This window comes from Poromitra crassiceps, assembly GCF_964638095.1.
Source record: "Poromitra crassiceps genome assembly, chromosome: 6".
Lineage (NCBI taxonomy): Eukaryota > Metazoa > Chordata > Actinopteri > Beryciformes > Melamphaidae > Poromitra > Poromitra crassiceps.
Genome location: NC_139627.1, coordinates 12,636,831 through 12,655,675, shown reverse-complemented (window position 1 = coordinate 12,655,675; position 18,845 = coordinate 12,636,831). Strand labels below are relative to the sequence as shown.

The window sequence follows — 18,845 nt, the reverse complement described above, 5'->3', positions numbered from 1 at the left end:
AGTAATGCACTAACTTGAAGTTACTTGGATTAGTAACTGTAATATCATTACTGTTTTGGAAATTGTAATCTGTTACACTACTCGTTACTGGGGAAAAGTAATATATTTTGTAATACTTTAGTAATATACTCCTGCAGAAACGCTGCTTCTCATCTGTCTCCCGCCTGCATCTCTCACTTCCAGATTTGCTAAATGAAATATGGCAAACATGACTTTTTCACTCCATATAGACCTTATTCGATTGACGTCACTCACGTACGGGGACGCCCACTGTCGCCATGTTGTTGACATAGCGCAGCCGCTTTAAGTGACAGCCTATGTAAGAGCAGCGTTTATAGGAAGCTAGCCGCCGTAAAGTCCCCGTGGTTTGTTTCTATCTCTACCGTCCACAGACGTGAAGGGAGCGAGACGGAGGATATGTCAGCAGCACAGGAGATGTGTGGATAGTTAGGAGAGACAGGTGAAACTTTCTGACAGCTCCTCACAGCAAAGTCTGTTCACCTCGTTTTTTCTTTTGTTTATTATTACAGGCATTAACGGCAGCATACAAACAACAACTCTGGGTTTTTTATTGCTGTCATCACTATCGCTATTTTGTAATGGAACAGAAACGACAATAAGGCCGTTACTATAGTTGTCAGCCCTGCAGGACGGTATGTCAACAATATGGCGCTGTCCGGGGTTAGCGAATAAGGTCTATACAGATTTAAAATACATGCTACAGCATGCCTGGGACACGTCATCAGTGATGTTAGCTGGGGTCGTAAGGTGTTTCGGGTCTTTCAACATCATACACCCTCCCCCAGTAGACCCAGCCGAGGCCCGATTAAGACCCCGACCCGCGTCCCAGAAGCAGCCGCTTACGGATCAGCCCTCCTACTCTGTCTGCAACGTTTGCCCGCGGAAGGGTTGATCACGCCCAATCCGCTGCAATAGAGTTAGTGCTACACCGCAGTATTGAAAGACCCTTCGGTGCATGGAGGGTCTAAGGCCCTGTGTGGGTGACTCCAGGCCGGGCTCCTCCTACGTCTCACCAGACCCTCCCGGGGTAAAGGCAATCCTACCATGGGCAGAGAGGACGCCTCAAGAAGGCCTGTGCGCTGCACGTCATTCGCCTGCGGCGAGCACCTCGCTCTAGCCTGAAGGACCCCAGGCCGCGGGCGATCTTTGCACAGATTTTCAGGAGGCTAATCCGTAGCGTTTGTGCATTTCTCCCTCACGAGAGAGCCAGGATGGGGTGCTAATCCCATCCCGTACCGGATGCCGTCTCTCTGAGCGTAAACTGTCTCTCCAGCTTGTCACCAAACTATACTTGGTTGTCACCTAGTCTATTCCTAAGTGTCACTGGCCAGGGGAGCCAGGATTCTAGATTTAAAATACAAACAATTATATTTATTAAATGTTGGTCGAAATGGGTCTTTTATGTGTAGGCCTTATGTCCAGATTTCCTGACAAATGAATAATCTGTTATTGTTTTACTTTTTAACAAAACTAATTTTAGGGTTAGGGTTTTGATTTGTCGAAACCTCTCCCAATTGGAGTTAGACACACCTACTGTACCTTTCCCAGCCTGTACAAAGTTCCACAAACCTACAATGTGCTGTAAAAAAAAAAAGAGAAAAAGAGGAGGATTTCTGTGAGGAAAGAGCAAAATCCTACATGTGCATAATGAGAGTTTTAACTGGGTAAATCCTCTGCTTATGTATTGATGGATGTTTCTTGTCATTTAAATCCCTGTTATCTGTAATAAAGAATATAAAAAAGTAAAGGTTAACCACAGCCTCTGTGGTGTCGTAACAGCCCTCCTGTCTGTTGCTGTGTACAGGAGGAGACGCGCCGCAGAGCCAGGCTGGACCCTGCCTTCCTGCACTGCGTCTTGCTGGAGGTCCAGAGACTGTGGCCTCCGTTCATCGGTGGGCGACGGATAGCCAGTCAGGTAGGAACTCAAACTCAAACTTGACTAAAACGACCCTTTTCACTGGCAAAAAACTAGATGTTAAAGGTCCCAATTCGTGCAGCTGTAACCTCTTAAAAACGTGTGTCTCTGGTCCATAAAACATGATTCTGGATTAATTTGTCGAAAATATAGCAACCCCGTTCGTTCTGACGGAGTTGTCCCTTCCTCATCTCGTTGCATCCCAAGAATGGTCTGTTTCTATAATATATTCAGAACTAACAGTTCCCATTGGCCGCTGAGGGAGAGCCTGCCCCAGGCTCCCAGCGGCCAATCAGATTAGCGTCTGTGGACCAGCACGCTAGGTTGTGTCCACAACTAACGTTAGCAACGCTACGCTAAAGAGGACATCTCAAAATGCCTAGACTTACCGAATGCACCTCCGCAGTTGCTGGATCATGTACAGTTGGCGTCGCTCCAGCTAGAAGTGTTAATTTTGTGGCTATAGACAAAATGGTGCAGGTAGCTTGTGTGAGAGAGACCGCGCGCAGTATGCTTGAGGACCATCGTGACGTCCCGATACCCCGTCTGGGGAACAGAGCGTTTGGGGGCGTGGCTTGAAGGAGACTGCAGGGGGAAGCTGGATAGGGACAAATCCAACTGTGGCAGTTCTGAGCTTGTGACCACTCATTACAGGGAGGGATGACAGCAGTATATATGCATTTACAAGTAAAAACAGCTTTTGCACGGAATGGGACCTTTAAATGAGAGTTCCGGTTTGCCAGATTAGGCTGAACATGCTGCACCCAGGTAAATACATCATTCATTTTCTCATTGTCTCTATGATATAATAAGGACATGAGCCACTGCGTGTCAGAAAATAAGCTATTTACAGGATGGAAATACACACATTACACATGCCCTGTATTCCTCATTTCCACGTCGCAGTTCAAAGCATATTAAGGAGAATTCCGTTTTTTTTACACCCCGGACCTTATTTCCAGCTTAAAATATGATGTTTTACTCACCCAGAGAACTTTAGTTTCATTCTGATTGGCATAAAAGATATTCAGGTCCGAGTAAAGTCCGAACTGGCCAAAACGGGCAAAAATCTACTGTAGATTTAGCCGACTAAAAGCTTATATTTAGTCAACTAAACCTGGACTGAAAATAAAACATTTCAGATGACTGAAATATGACTACAACTAAATGGCATTTTAGTCAAAAGACACCGACTAGACTAAAACTAAATCAAAATTTGCTGTCAAAATTGACACTGCAGCTGCACAGCTGTTTATGCCCAACCGAATTTCCTATGAGTCTGACAGAAACTCTTAAACCTTTTCATCCTGGGCGTCGGGTTCGAGAGATCCAGTCTCACCAGTCTCACCATGGGATCCCGTCTGAGGAAAACACTGCAGAATCAAGAATCTGACCATTTTACAAATTTACATTTTTACGATCTGGCTGATGATCTTCTCCAGAATGACTTACAATAAGTAAAGCAGAATAAGCTTCCAATCCCTACATCACCAACATTACTACATTACATTACATTACATTCCATTACGTCATTTGGCAGACGCTTTTATCCAAAGCGACTTACAATAACACACTTTTTTGTCAGCAATAGAGCAATCAACTATGGAGCACAGTCTATGACAACTACAACTTCTGAAGGAACAGTGGTACAAGTTTAGTTTAGGATTTTTTTTTTTTCTTTTTTTTTCTTTTTTTTAATAGAAAGAGAGAGAAAGAAGTTAGATCAAGAAGGGCCCAGATGGAGCCTGAAAAGGTGAGTCTTTAGTCTTTTCCGAAAGATCGGCAGTGATTCAGCAGTCCTGACCGAAGGTGGCAGCTCGTTCCACCATTGGGGTGCCAGGGACGAGAAGAGTCGAGATCGGGATGAGCGAATTTTGAGCGCCCGTAGCGAAGGAGGGGCGAGGCGCCCTGCACTGGTGGAGGAGCGAAGGGAGCGGTGAGAGGTTTGGAACCTGACCATAGATTGCAGGTACAGGGGAGCTGACTGGTGTACTGCCCTGTAGGCCAGTACCAGTGTCTTGAATTTGATGCGAGCTGAGATGGGAAGCCAGTGGAGGTCCCGGAAGAGGGGAGTGACATGAGAGAATTTGGGTTGGTTGAATACCAGACGGGCTGCAGCGTTCTGAATGAGCTTACTAGACACAGGCACCGCGGGGTCTTGAAAAGTATTAAAAGTTGTCAATCGATTTAGGGAAAATTAAGACCGTAAAAAGTATTAAAAAGTCTTAATTGCCATGTGAGAGGTATTACATTTTGTAGCTAATGTGCTGATGGTGTTAAATGAGCATGTGATATCGTCCCATATCGATCGCAGACCCCTGAATTGAATCGATATCTTATCGTGGCAGACTTTGTGATATCGGAAAATATCGTATCGTTGTCCAAAGAATCTATATAATCGTGATGAAACTTGTGATTTACACGCCTCTCGTTGATGTGACGAAAATGGCGTTGAGGTGTTTTTTATTTATTTATTTTTAATTTTCTTTCAATATTTTATTTAAAAAAAATTATAGAACACAAACAAAACAAAACAGACAGGCTCAGACACAGTCTAGGAGGTACCTAGACACAACATGAAAAGAACCATCTTCCTCAAGTCCCAAAATAGCCACAAAACAATTGTTTGGATGTCAAGAAAAATGATGGATTTATTAACAAATGAATGAAGATTGACATGGTTTAACAGATCGTTGAAAACAAGATATAAAGCTGAGCTGTTAAAGTTGCTTCAGAGTAGGCCTGTGCCAGAAATACCATCTAGGAATTTAAAGCTTACCTAACAACGAAAAGAGAAAACCAAAAGAGAGTCTCTTACCTTCCTAACTAACAAAACAGGAGAAAAGGGGGGGGGGGGGTAAACAGAAATGGCAGCCTACTCCTACAGCTCCAACATGAAGGCAAACATACAAAACTACAACCAAACTAAAATGTGGCTGTTTGGGAGAAGAGGAGGATGGGAGATGGCCCCTGCGCGCCCCAGCGTCTGCTCTCCACTCTCTTTTAAAGGCTGGGCCTCCGCAACACCAACCAATCACCCACTGGCTCCTGACCCAATCTATCAAGCACTCACACATACACACCTGGAACCCACTCAGGCAATCAGGAGGGAAAAGCAACACGTTAATAAAACAACAAACAGTGAAAAATAACCCTGAATAGGACTACAGTCGTAACAGTGAGTTGGTTCTCAGGAACCTGAGTCTCTCCATCCAGAGATCATGGCCATTAGTGATGCGCGGGCCGCAGTTATAACCGCGCTGACCGCGGATATCCCGCCCCGCGGGCGGGCAGGATCATAAAAATAAACATTCTGATTAATAGCGGATGGGTTGCGGGCGGTTGAAACGATGCATCATTAATGAGGAACAATAATATTAATTACGTTCTCTAGTAGTCTATGAACGTATTTTAAGCTACATTTTTCGTCAGGCACATTCTTAGTCGCCTATTGTAGGTCCCCCAAAGGACCCACGGCCGTAAACACAACAAGAGCCATGTGCTAGGTCGCTATGCTCCACTTTTCGTCCATATAGTCAATGATGTCACCCTCAAAAAGGAATCTCCGCTGAAGAGAAGACACGTTCGTATTTTCCCATACAATGAGGCAATCCAGCAAACTAAACTTAAAGCTATAGCGTTAGCCGAGTAAACTACATGAGGGCAAGTGGTGGACGCACTGGACATAATACAGGATGGAAGTTTATTTGGAGTCTTGGACTGCAGCGATCGCACCAACGGCAGCAGAAATCGTAAGTTCGCTCCTTTTATAGCGTTTATATCGTCGGGTGCATGGCGGGCGCAGATCTATAAATAGTATGAAATTATTTGCGCGGATTTATGGCGGGCGGACGGTTGGTTCATGCATACACGCGGATTAGGATGGCATAAAAGCTCATCCGCACATCTCTAATGTCCATCAACCACAATTGGAAAGAGGGTGAAGAGGGGGACTTCCATTCCTTAGGAATTAGCTTTTCGGCAACAGTTGTCCCCAGTGTGAGAGATTGTTGTAGTGAAGTCCAGAGAGGACTCTGAGCTATAATTATTGATATTCAGTGAAATACATGTAATAAAACATGTAACTTTATAAAAGTGTATTAATTTAGTTACTGGGCGAGGGTGTATGATGTTGACAGACCCGAAACACCTAACGACCCCAGATAACATCACTGATGACACGTCCTAGCGCATGCGGTAGCAGTGTATTTGAGAATGTAGAATCCTGGCTTGCCTCTGGCCGGTGACACTTAGGAAAGACTAGGTGACAACCAAGTATAGTTTGGTGACGAGCTGGAGAGACAGTTGACGGCCGGAGAGACGGCAACCCGGTACGGGATGGGATTAGCACCCCATCTTGGCTCTCTCGTGAGGGAGAAATCCACAAACGCTACGGATTAGCCTCCTGAAAATCTGCGCAAGATCGGCGCGGCCTGGGGTCCTCCAGGCTAGAGCAAGGTGCTCGACGCAGGTAAATGACGTGCAGCGCACAGGCCCTCTTGGGGCGTCCTTGAGGTATCCTTTCTGCCTCTGGATTGCCTTTGACATAAGGGGGGTCTGGTGAGACGAAGGAGGAGCACGGCCGGGAGAAACCCACAGAGCCTAGATCCTCCATGCACCGAAGGGCCAATACTGCGGCGTAGCACTAGCTCTATTGCAGCGGATTGGGTTCTTTTTACCCCTCCCGCGGGCAACGTTGCAGATAGAGTAGTAAGGCTGATCCGTAGCGGCTTCTGGGACGTGAGTCGGGGTCTTAATTGGCCTCGGCTGGGTCTACTGGGCGAGGGTGTATGATGTTGACAGACCCGAAACACCTAACGACCCCAGATAACATCACTGATGACACGTCCTAGCGCATGCGGTAGCAGTGTATTTGAGAATGTAGAATCCTGGCTTGCCTCTGGCCGGTGACACTTAGGAAAGACTAGGTGACAACCAAGTATAGTTTGGTGACGAGCTGGAGAGACAGTTGACGGCCGGAGAGACGGCAACCCGGTACGGGATGGGATTAGCACCCCATCTTGGCTCTCTCGTGAGGGAGAAATCCACAAACGCTACGGATTAGCCTCCTGAAAATCTGCGCAAGATCGGCGCGGCCTGGGGTCCTCCAGGCTAGAGCAAGGTGCTCGACGCAGGTAAATGACGTGCAGCGCACAGGCCCTCTTGGGGCGTCCTTGAGGTATCCTTTCTGCCTCTGGATTGCCTTTGACATAAGGGGGGTCTGGTGAGACGAAGGAGGAGCACGGCCGGGAGAAACCCACAGAGCCTAGATCCTCCATGCACCGAAGGGCCAATACTGCGGCGTAGCACTAGCTCTATTGCAGCGGATTGGGTTCTTTTTACCCCTCCCGCGGGCAACGTTGCAGATAGAGTAGTAAGGCTGATCCGTAGCGGCTTCTGGGACGTGAGTCGGGGTCTTAATTGGCCTCGGCTGGGTCTACTGGGCGAGGGTGTATGATGTTGACAGACCCGAAACACCTAACGACCCCAGATAACATCACTGATGACACGTCCTAGCGCATGCGGTAGCAGTGTATTTGAGAATGTAGAATCCTGGCTTGCCTCTGGCCGGTGACACTTAGGAAAGACTAGGTGACAACCAAGTATAGTTTGGTGACGAGCTGGAGAGACAGTTGACGGCCGGAGAGACGGCAACCCGGTACGGGATGGGATTAGCACCCCATCTTGGCTCTCTCGTGAGGGAGAAATCCACAAACGCTACGGATTAGCCTCCTGAAAATCGGCGCAAGATCGGCGCGGCCTGGGGTCCTCCAGGCTAGAGCAAGGTGCTCGACGCAGGTAAATGACGTGCAGCGCACAGGCCCTCTTGGGGCGTCCTTGAGGTATCCTTTCTGCCTCTGGATTGCCTTTGACATAAGGGGGGTCTGGTGAGACGAAGGAGGAGCACGGCCGGGAGAAACCCACAGAGCCTAGATCCTCCATGCACCGAAGGGCCAATACTGCGGCGTAGCACTAGCTCTATTGCAGCGGATTGGGTTCTTTTTACCCCTCCCGCGGGCAACGTTGCAGATAGAGTAGTAAGGCTGATCCGTAGCGGCTTCTGGGACGTGAGTCGGGGTCTTAATTGGCCTCGGCTGGGTCTACTGGGCGAGGGTGTATGATGTTGACAGACCCGAAACACCTAACGACCCCAGATAACATCACTGATGACACGTCCTAGCGCATGCGGTAGCAGTGTATTTGAGAATGTTACTGTAATTTTTTCCCAACCAATTTTTTGGTTTAATATTTAAACAGAAAATATAAAATAAACACATTCATGGCTGCTACTGTAAATCAGTGGTTCCCAAACTGGGGTACGCATACCCCTAGGGGTACATGGAGGTACTACAAGGGGTACTTGAGAGAAAGGGGGAAATGGAAAAATGACAGAATAAACCATGAAAATAAATGAAACGTTAAAATAAATCTGCTCAGGAGGCACAGATTGCAACTCTTTCACTCCATTTCTTATTTTGTAATGTTATATTCTTCAAAACGTAGCTTGCAATAGTTTTCTCTTGCAATTTCTAAGCAAAAGGTTGTAGTCTGGTAATGGGGGTACTTGCATTCAAAAATCAGGGAAAGTACTGAAGCAAAAAAAAAGTTTGAGACCCACTGCTGTAAATGGACAGTCACAACCAGGAACTTGACCCAAGGTTAAAAGGTAAGCCAGCTCCCTCCCACACAAAACTTCTAAATAACCTCAATGGTTATTTTTCTTAGTTCTCATACTCTACAGAAAGTGAGAGGATTTTATTTTCATCATCTCCTCTAGATGGCAGCACATTGCTGGAAATGTAAGCAAGTGTCCTTTAGTGTATCTCTAGTACCAAGAGTTATGCTATAAATTGAAGCATACGTGCAGCTACCGTTTCCATATGCTGGTGGTGATCTAATATTTAGCAGGGTTTTGTTTATTCATAAAACAAACATCATTGATACAAATACATACATTTCTTTTGTTATAATCTTATCAAATAGAACCTGTGGCATTTATCCACTTAGTATATTCAGCCTCGCTCAGAGCTGGCATGCAGCCTCTCGTCTCTCTCCCCAGAGGGTTTTCACAGTCCACCTCCCTGGCTGATTCCAACTCGGCCCAGCTGTGCTCCTCTACTCAGGTGTGCTCCATCAGTAGCTAACAAATGAAGCTCTCCATCCATGGTGCTGAACCTGTGTTGACTCATTTGGGCCACTAGTTAAGGTTAAGGTCACCCGAAGGGGTGCTGTTTACAACTCCTGAAAGATTCAGCGCAATAACACATACAATGAGCCTGGTAACCAGCCCCAACGAATCCTTCAATAGGGTCTGGACGCAAGCCTATCTGCCACTGATTCTGTGATGCATTTGTCAGCCCCAACTGATTGGTTACTGTCTGTGTCAATCATCAAACTCTTTGACCAATCGCAGTAGCAATGCAGGACAACTTTGATGATTCTGCGCCAAAGGACTTAAATTGATAAGAACTGAAGGCTAATAGGTTGTTCCACTCAGTGGTTCCACTGCAACATCAAGGCGGGAGTACTGTTGTAAAAGAAAACACAGGCTTCGTCTCTTGCCTTCATTACTCTTTGTCTGCTACATCCGGGTACCATTAACGTTAACTTTAGCTGCACTGGCGTTTTGAGCCCGGTGAAGTGGTTGCAGCAGCAGTAGTGGGCTTAGCTAACATAGCTAACAGCTAGCTAGCTATTTAACACGGGTGTGTTGTTGAAGCGCTCTGTAATGCGTCATCTGGTTCTTCACTGTTTCAGCCTATGGGATTTTTGAATGGGTTTTTGCCGCGATGCTTCAAATAAGGTCTCTGGACAACGCAAGCTTAATCAAACGCGAACCAGTGTTCAGCCAGATAATCTTCACACATGAGGACCACTTTCACGAGTTTTGAAGCGTAAATGCGAGCCCTAGAAGTAAAAAGCTCGAGCTAAGCTAATCCAGAACTACACACAGTGTCGCATAGGCTTCCACGTCACGTCACCACTCAACCTGGAGTGTTGTTGATGTGTGCGCTGCTGTGCACTGATTACCCCGGGCTGAACCAGGTGAGGGAAAGAGAATTTCCGTGTTCATCCTTTGAAGTGCCTTTTGTATTAAACAAAATACAAATTGAAAGCATACAAGTTAAAACAAGGGCAAATGGAAAGGAGTAGCAATACATACAGATCAGTAGATCGTAAAAGGGACAGTAAAAACAAAAACTGGTAAACTGTGATGTAAATTTTCTCCATCAAAGATACACATATAATATAAAAAATAATAGTGACAATAAATAGTCAAAATAGAATGATTCAATTAAAAGTGAAGTTAAATAAATAGGTCTCTAGCTGTCGTTTAAAAATGTCCAATGAGCTTGAAAATCCAGATCACAGCCCGCCATGTGAGCTCATCACCGAGGCTTACGCAACAGCCTGATCACAGGCATTGATCCCCCGCTGATCCCCCTCCTGCCTGCTGATCCCCCTCCTGCCTGCTGATCCCCCTCCTGCCTGCGTGTGACGTTAGCCCATGAGGAAGCTGATCCCCCTCCTGCCTGCGTGTGACGTTAGCCCATGAGGAAGCTGATCCCCCTCCTGCCTGCGTGTGACGTTAGCCCATGAGGAAGCTGATCCCCCTCCTGCCTGCGTGTGACGTTAGCCCATGAGGAAGCTGATCCCCCTCCGGCCTGCGTGTGACGTTAGCCCATGAGGAAGCTGATCCCCCTCCTGCCTGCGTGTGACGTTAGCCCATGAGGAAGCTGATCCCCCTCCTGCCTGCGTGTGACGTTAGCCCATGAGGAAGCTGATCCCCCTCCTGCCTGCGTGTGACGTTAGCCCATGAGGAAGCTGATCCCCCTCCTGCCTGCGTGTGACGTTAGCCCATGAGGAAGCTGATCCCCCTCCTGCCTGCGTGTGACGTTAGCCCATGAGGAAGCTGGGCGGAAAGTCGCTCATCACAGGCAGCAGGATGCGCCACAGCGGTGAACTGTGACTCATGTCAGGCCTCGCCATCGGGTCAGGATGTATTTGGGACTTTACAGCAGAGGTTCTCAAATGTTTTTCAGCCAAGGACCCCTTACAAGATAGAAAATATACCGCGGACCCCCTCATTCTGATTTGTGATTTTGGGCTAAGCTTAATTGTTTCCACGGTAACGTGCTTGACTTTTAATTTGATAGGTTTATTATTAGAATGTAATCCATGAACCATTTTAGATTTAAAGCATAAACTATTTTCGTTGAACTATGAAGATTTTGCAAAAAAAACATATATATATTTTTTTATTACATTACATTTACATTACGTCATTTAGCAGAGGCTTTTGTTTTGTCCAAAGCGACTTACAATATCACAATTTGTCAACAGTCCAGAAAACCACTATGCAACACAATCAATGACAGCCAAGATATTTTGATAGACTAGCACCATGTAGGAAGTAGTTTGAGAAGGAATAATTAACATGTAGCATTTTCTTTTTAATTATTAATTTTTTTTTTTTTTTTTTTTTTTTTTTTTTTTTTTTACTTGAAAACTTTTCGCGGACCCCCTGGCAAAGTGCCACGGACCCCCATTTGAGAACCACTGCTTTACAGAATTTAGGAGCAGAAAGGTAATAAGGTTTTAGATCAGGCATCAATCATGAGGAAGAGAATTGAGAAAAAATTGTAATCTCCTAGTTGTTGTTTTTTGGTGGATTTTACATAATTTCGGTAGAAGAAAGAAGAAAAGCTTTCAAAGAATAAGTTCAGGTTTTAGAGCTATAGATCCATACATGTAAACATCATGAGAAACAAAACAAAAACATTTGAGTGGGTTGGTGAATCTTAGAGAATGAAAGATAAGTAAAACAGCACTCAAAGAACGAATACATAAGGTTTTACTTAGTTTCGAACTCGGATTCTCACATATGCTGAAGCCCGCCCCAGCGGCGCTGAACTGAATGCCTTTCTTCTTTCTCTAAAAAAGACCTTTAAAACCACCCAGGCGTCAAGGCGTCCTGGCAAACCTCAGCCGGAGATTGGCGCAGCCACCCGCACCAGCCCACGTGTCCTCCTTTGGAGACACGACCTGCGCAGACCGGCTGAGACTACTCACCTTGCACGAATTCGGCCTCGCTGTACAGCCGCACTTTCTATCTCTGAGACCTAGCATTAGCTTCACGTAACGTTCCAACGTTAGCTCTTCAGCCACAGTTCGTCTTACACACCCACCGTCGAAAGACCAAACGGACGGGAAACGTCAGCTGTCGAGTCATCTCCGGCCGCGGACTACCTTCGCTTCGGGTGGCGAACACCGGCTCTCGAAGAGCAAGAAAGCTAAGTGCTGCTTTTTCTCTCACACGTGTTGCCGCTAGACAGCCGTCTTAGCGCTAGCGTGTCAGGTAGCCCGGCTACGCGGACTTTAGCTAGTTTCTCCCGCTAGCATTAGCTAGCCTCTCTGGTGTCTAGGGTGTTCAGCATGCTTCTCTGTTAACACATAGCCTAGCCTTTTGCTTAGCTGCGTACTGCTTTGCCTCCGTTCAGGTTTAGCCTAGCTTCTCCTGCTAGCTCAGCTAGCTTCTCTTGTTGTCTAGTGTTCGGACCGCGTTGCCTCTGTTAACACTAGCATAGCCCTCTGCTTAGCTTCCACTGCGTGTCGGTCAGGGACCTCAAGCTGTGCACCCAGTGCGGGGCCTGCTTAGCCCCCGACGATTGCCACAGGCTCTGCGTGCCTCGCCTTGGACCTAGACACACGGGCGCTCTCGCGGACCCGCTTTACTGCCTCCACTGCGCGGCTATGCCTCCTAATACTCGCCGCTACAGGGTTGGTTTTTTTCCGGGGGGATGTGCCCAGCGACGGTGCGCCCAGCGCGTCTGCTGCCCACCTCTACGACGTCCGGGCTGCTAACGAGCCTAGCGTGGCCGACCCCGGCCTCTGCGAGCCCCCGCTTGCCGCACCCCCTGCTTTGGTAGGGCGCATGGCGGCTGCCCACACCACAATGGTGGAGCTCCACGGGTTCACCACGGGTTCTATTCACGGGTGTGGCCTGGCAATGGCTGGGCGTTACATCAATCAAACCAATCAGATTCCCGTCTTGCTGTCCCTGTAATACAGTTTGCACGGGGCATGCAATATACGCTGTAATTTTCCGCGTGCGTAAGAGAAACAAACAAAAATCTTTGCAGATACATGTATAATCTTTTAGGTTTTTGGTGGATTTTAGAGAATTTAGGAGAGGAAAGATAACAGCATTCAAAGAACAAGTTAATTCCATAAGCTTTTAGAGATTGCCTTGGTCCAGACCTCCGAATTTGCCCACTCCACGGAGTTGAGTTTGGCTGCTCATGATCATTTCCACATGCCTCTTCTCCTGCTTCACTAGCAATTCACCAATCAGCACAGAGGGGGACTAACGATTGGCCAATCAGCGTCAATAAACAGCTGAAGGGGCGGCACAAACAGAGTGCAATCTCAGACTAGAAGATATGTGAGTGAGTAGAAGAAATTAGTGTAACGATTTGACAATTCAGTCTGATATAAGGCTATTTAAGAGCTATGGATTCATTAAAATCAGACATCAATCATGAGAAACAATACCTGCGTACACCTTTTATGACATCATAATACCTGCATACACCTTTTATGACATCATAATACGAGGCTCGGAGAAAGGGAGACAGTCTGTAAAAGAAAAGGAAAGAGTCGGTAAGCTGTTTACGTGTCTGTGCGTGAGTGTGAGTGTGTGTGTGTGTGAGAGTGTCTGTGTGTGTGTGTGTGTGTGTGTGTGTGTGTGAGAGAGAGAGAGAGAGAGAGAGAGAGAGAGAGGCATTAGTATTCACATCAGGTGGAAAAAAGTGTCAACTCTGTCAGGTGGAACAAAGATATGCAGCCGGTTTCTGAAGTGTGTGCGTGTGTGTGTGTGTGTGTGTGTGTGTGTGTGTATGTATGTATGTGTGTGTGTGTGGGGGGGGGGGGGGGGGCAATGATGTCGCCTAGTGAGGGCTGGGAGGAAAAGAGAGTTGTATAAAATATTTTCCACTCCAGTAGAGAGAGAGAGAGGGGAGGAGAGAGAGAGAGAGGGGAGGAGAGAGAGAGAGAGAGAGAGAGAGAGAGAGGGGGGAGGAGAATGAGAGAGAGAGAGAGAGGGGAGGAGAATGAGAGAGAGAGAGAGGGGAGGAGAATGAGAGAGAGAGAGAGGGGAGGAGAATGAGAGAGAGGGGAGGAGAATGAGAGAGAGAGAGAGGGGAGGAGAGAGAGAGTAAGTAATGGTGGCAGTCCATTATCAGCTGTTATGCAGTGCAGCAGTGAAAGGGTAAAAATAGTGCAATAGGAGGTGAAGTGGTCTTTTTGTCCCGCGGTGACTTCTTTCACCGAAAGAGACCAAAAGAAAACAAACATTGCTTTGTGCTTTGCCACGAGGACATGTTGAATGAAACGACTGTCATTCCGTTTCAGTCTGAAAATGCATACTGAAACTGAACGACAGTTCCCAGATTTCAGCTTGAAGAGGTGTTAGTAATCTGACTTTGATCAACCTCTATAGACACTTTTCACAAACGTGGCTGATGTACTTGTGCACATTAGGTTACACATGGCTGCCAGCCAACTAGAATGTCCACTAGCCAAAATGTTTGTCTTGAAATAAACCAGAATATGAGTGCCACTGGGTTAATTTAAGCATATAAGTCTCAGTAAAAATAAGTTATAGCATAATAAATCTATAAATTGTAGTATTTCACTGATACTCAGAGATTTTTTATTTATTTATGTATTTTTACATGTAAATTGGTAGGAGGGGAGAATTGAATAAATAATTATGAGAGGGGTGCCCCTTTTTCACTTGTGCAGATGGCCCCCAAAATGTCTGTTCACGTCATTACATCTCAGCTATAATACGCTACTACCCTTAAACTAGTCTCGATGGCCAGGCTCCTCTCCCTTCCGTGAGAGTCGTCTGGCTGCACGGAAACAGGCTACTGGGATAAGCCCTCCCCTGCTCTACAGCTGCTCCCCATTGGAGCGACTGTTTCAGTTGTTCGCTCCCAGTTTATTACAAGCTCTGTCATTGGCTCCGACCATGTCAATCAGAGCGGCTTCTGCTCCCTCCTCCCTGTGTGTCGCTGTAAATAGTGCCCTGCCGCCTCAGTGAAAACAACAACGCTAACTAGCTAGCACGCTAACGGCAGAAACCTACACGCTAGCCTCGTTGCTACACGCTGAAAATGGCAAGTTGGATTGTTGGAAACTATTTTCCAAGGGCACTGCCGCCAAGCGCCACCCATCACAATCCCACTATGGAGACCTGCGGCGCCACTCTTCTCACGGTAGGGAGGGGAGGCTGACCAGCAAGACTACCCTTAAACAAACAGACAGGCAGAGAGACCGACAGGCAGAGACAGACAGACAGGTAGAGACAGACAGGCAGGGAGACAGGCAGAGACAGACAGGTAGAGACAGACAGGCAGACAGGCAGGGAGACAGGCAGAGAGACAGACAGACAGGCAGGGAGACAGACAGACAGACAGACAGGTAGAGACAGACAGGCAGAGACAGACAGACAGGTAGAGACAGACAGGCAGAGACAGACAGACAGGTAGAGACAGACAGGCAGAGAGACAGACAGGCAGGGAGACAGACAGACAGACAGACAGGTAGAGACAGACAGGCAGAGACAGACAGACAGACAGGCAGAGAGACAGACAGACAGGTAGAGACAGACAGGCAGAGACAGACAGACAGACAGACAGGCAGATATAGAAGAGCTTACAGCCCCAAAAGTGTCTGAATCTAAGTCAAAATGTTCAGTATCTACAGGCTGCTTGTGTTACTTTCGTTTCAGTTGGTTCAGCTTCAGTCAGAATCAGAGGACATAGCTCGTGTAAACAGACTTTGTGTCTAAGTCTCAGTCTGACTTTGGCAATTATTTTAAGTGCGAGGGCGCATCACTCCTAATCTCTGCTGTCTTGCAGGCCGTATTGCCCAGGTTGTCCAACGCTTGTTTCTGCTCCTGCTCCAGCTGCTTCTTTGAACATTTGTAGTTTATAGTCATGTGTAATGTCCCCCACGCCGACAGTCACACTGATTATGTCATCAGTGATGTCATAAATCACTGATGTGCATTGTGCACGGATGTGCCCTGGTGTGTGTATTAGGGGTGGGACAAAATATCGATACTCACGGTATCGCGATATTTCCACTTGCGATACGTTATCGATACACTGGCACCAAGTATCGATATGTTTATTAAAAAAAAAAAAAAAAAAATTTTTTTTTTTTTTTTTAATAAACAGGCTAAAATATTATGCTGTGTGTGGTAGTTCAAACATAGTTTCAAGTTGACGTTTATTTATGTTTGTAGTTGAAACAAAAACATAAATACTGTAGGCTACTGAATGGAAATGTTTGATCATTAATATCTACTTTTAGAAATTATATAGGTAGGTAGGTTATATAGGTTTTCTTGTTTTAATAATAATAATAAAAAGACTTAATGTGTAACTTTTCCTCCGTGGTATCGAAAATGGTATGAGTGAGTGAGTGAACTCTGAGAGAGTTCATGTCAATTCTGCTAATAAATACATAATACCTGCTTCTTGCCTTTTAGGGGTATTTTTTTCTCTTCAGTTACACAGGTATCGTGATGTATCGTCTTCCAATATATCGATTATCGCAGTATCGCTGTATCGTGATATATCGTTATCGAGGGCCAAGTATCGTGACGATATCGTATCGTGAGCTACTCAGCGATTCCCACCCCTAGTGTGTATGTGTGTTTGCTCATGTGTGGCGCTTCCACTTCACACGAGACATACTGGTTTTGATCTGCCCGTAAGAACAATAAATGAACATGTAAGAGTGGTTTCTTTTGAGCACACCATGTGAAATTACTATCGCTCGCCTCGCCTCGCCTCGCCTCGCCTCGCCTCGCCTCGCCTTGCCTCCCTCGCAACAGAGAGAAACGATTTGCTTATTTGATTGGCCGAGTAGCATCACGTGTGATGAGCGCATGCATTGATTGGTCTGTGAGCTTCCTGGCAGATAAACCAGTAGTACCGTAAAGACTATAAAAGCATGTGCCGGTTAAAATAGAAGCGGTCCATGAAAATGTAAGTTATCAATGATTTGTAGGTTATAGGGCTCGGTCCGGATAGGACGGCGTCTGAGTCCGGATGCGGACCGGAGTCCGGACTTTGAGGATCGCCGGTGTACAGGATCGACCATGATTGTCTAACAAAACCAGGAAGCAGAAAAACAACCTCCCACCAGAAAAGGTCCATAGAGAGCCAAAGTGAACGTCACTTCCTTCTTCAGCACTGTACCAGAGATTTTCGCCCGCCTTTATTTTCCCACAGACATTTAGAAAAATGCTTATCAACATAGTTGTACTTGTTCAAACCAAATGTTCAGATATATTTAGAAACAGGAGAGACCACATAACATTTCACTCAGACCAAAACGCCAAAAAATGTCAGATTTAAAGAAAATATTTTTTCTGTGTTTTTTTTTTAAGTTTTGGTCGGAGTGAAATGTTCTATGGTCTCTCCCGATTCTAAATATCACTGAACCGTTTGGTTTGACGAAGTAAAACAATTTTTATAAGCATTTTACGAAATGTCTATGGGAAAATAAATGACAGATGAAAATCTCTGGTACAGTGCTGAAGCAGGAAGTAGGCGGTTGCTTTGCCTCTCTATTCACGAGTTTACTGATGAGACAGTGGGCGCTTCCATGACACCCTCCCTCCCTGTTTCCAGCTGTCGGTTGCCTGTTTCCGCCCAGGACCGTTCATAGCGAAAGAGACTGAAAATAATCATAATTGTTGTGACTTTGTAGCTACAGTATTATTCTTTTTTATTCTTTATTCGGATCCCCATTAGCTTCCACAAAGTGGTTGCTAGTCTTACTGGGGTCCACATAGACATAGACATAGACATAGACATATGTCTTGTAATGGAGCCCCCCAGCACAATAATTTCACACGTGCATAATTGTACAATGGAGTGACAATATCTGAATCTTGAAAGAGAGAGACCGCTAAAGCTACGTTCAATGATCAAATAATAAGAGTTCCAGTTTGGACGTTTAGCCTTCAAGCGGCCGCTATGCAACCACATACTATTTTTAGCCATTTCGGCTAAAATAAGCCCATACTGTACAGTACGAGTGAATTGACATTCGCCTCGTTTTTGTAAAATATCGCCACTATGCAACCACACAGCGTTACTATTTTTAGCCATTTCGGATAAAATAAGCCAAACGTTCCCACTCTTTGACAGCGGCGCGCACCTCCTTGCTAGTGAGAAAAAATGTAAACAGGAAGTCGAAAACCGGCAACCGCTGAGAATCATGGGAAACGTAAGTCCAGGAATAAGGTGAATAGCACAGCTCCATGGCATGGCTCAAACGCTGGTCCAGCAGCTTTTATCGATACGGGATTGGACTCCATTACAGCGGGGGGGCAGCCTGTCACTCAAACGTGAAGGATTTTGTTTTCACCACGCAACCTGCACGCAACACGTCCACAAGTCACTTGTCCTCAGGAAATAGTAATCCAGTTCCTAAACTCTTGACGCTGTGTAAATTTCAGCCGGTAGATTGGTCCTGACATAGATTAGCCTACACAGACAACCAGTCGTCTCCCCCCATGCAAGACTCTCTCATAGCGGGGTGAATCTCATTCTCACACCGGTGTTACGGTAAAAGCTGTGCCCACGGGCAAGTTTGACCGGAAGGGGAAACTAAATCATTGTGGGCTTCATAGTTGAGTGTAACACCGCCAGTATGCGCCATCGAAGGCATTTATTCGGGTCAGGAGCCATAAAGATGACTTCATTTACAAAAATGCCATTTCCTCCGCTTTCTGGTCAGAGACTGCTGTTTTTGGTGAAAACCACCTACATTCAGGTGTCGATAACTAAAGAACGGATGAAGGTAGAATCAAACTTTTTTT

The 18,845-nt window shown here is 46.2% G+C and overlaps 1 protein-coding gene across 1 annotated transcript in view; it reads left to right on the top strand.

Annotated features, from left to right (window-relative positions):
- The window catches only part of LOC310778318 (uncharacterized protein), a gene marked incomplete at its 5' end in the record, with an annotated part of 85,202 nt that overhangs the window by 33,986 nt on the left and 32,371 nt on the right, over nucleotides 1–18,845 (top strand). Inside the window, one exon of the mRNA XM_083638702.1 lies at nucleotides 1,826–1,936. Coding sequence (XP_083494828.1) covers nucleotides 1,826–1,936 — 111 coding nt within the window. The remainder of the gene's footprint in view (nucleotides 1–1,825; nucleotides 1,937–18,845) is intronic.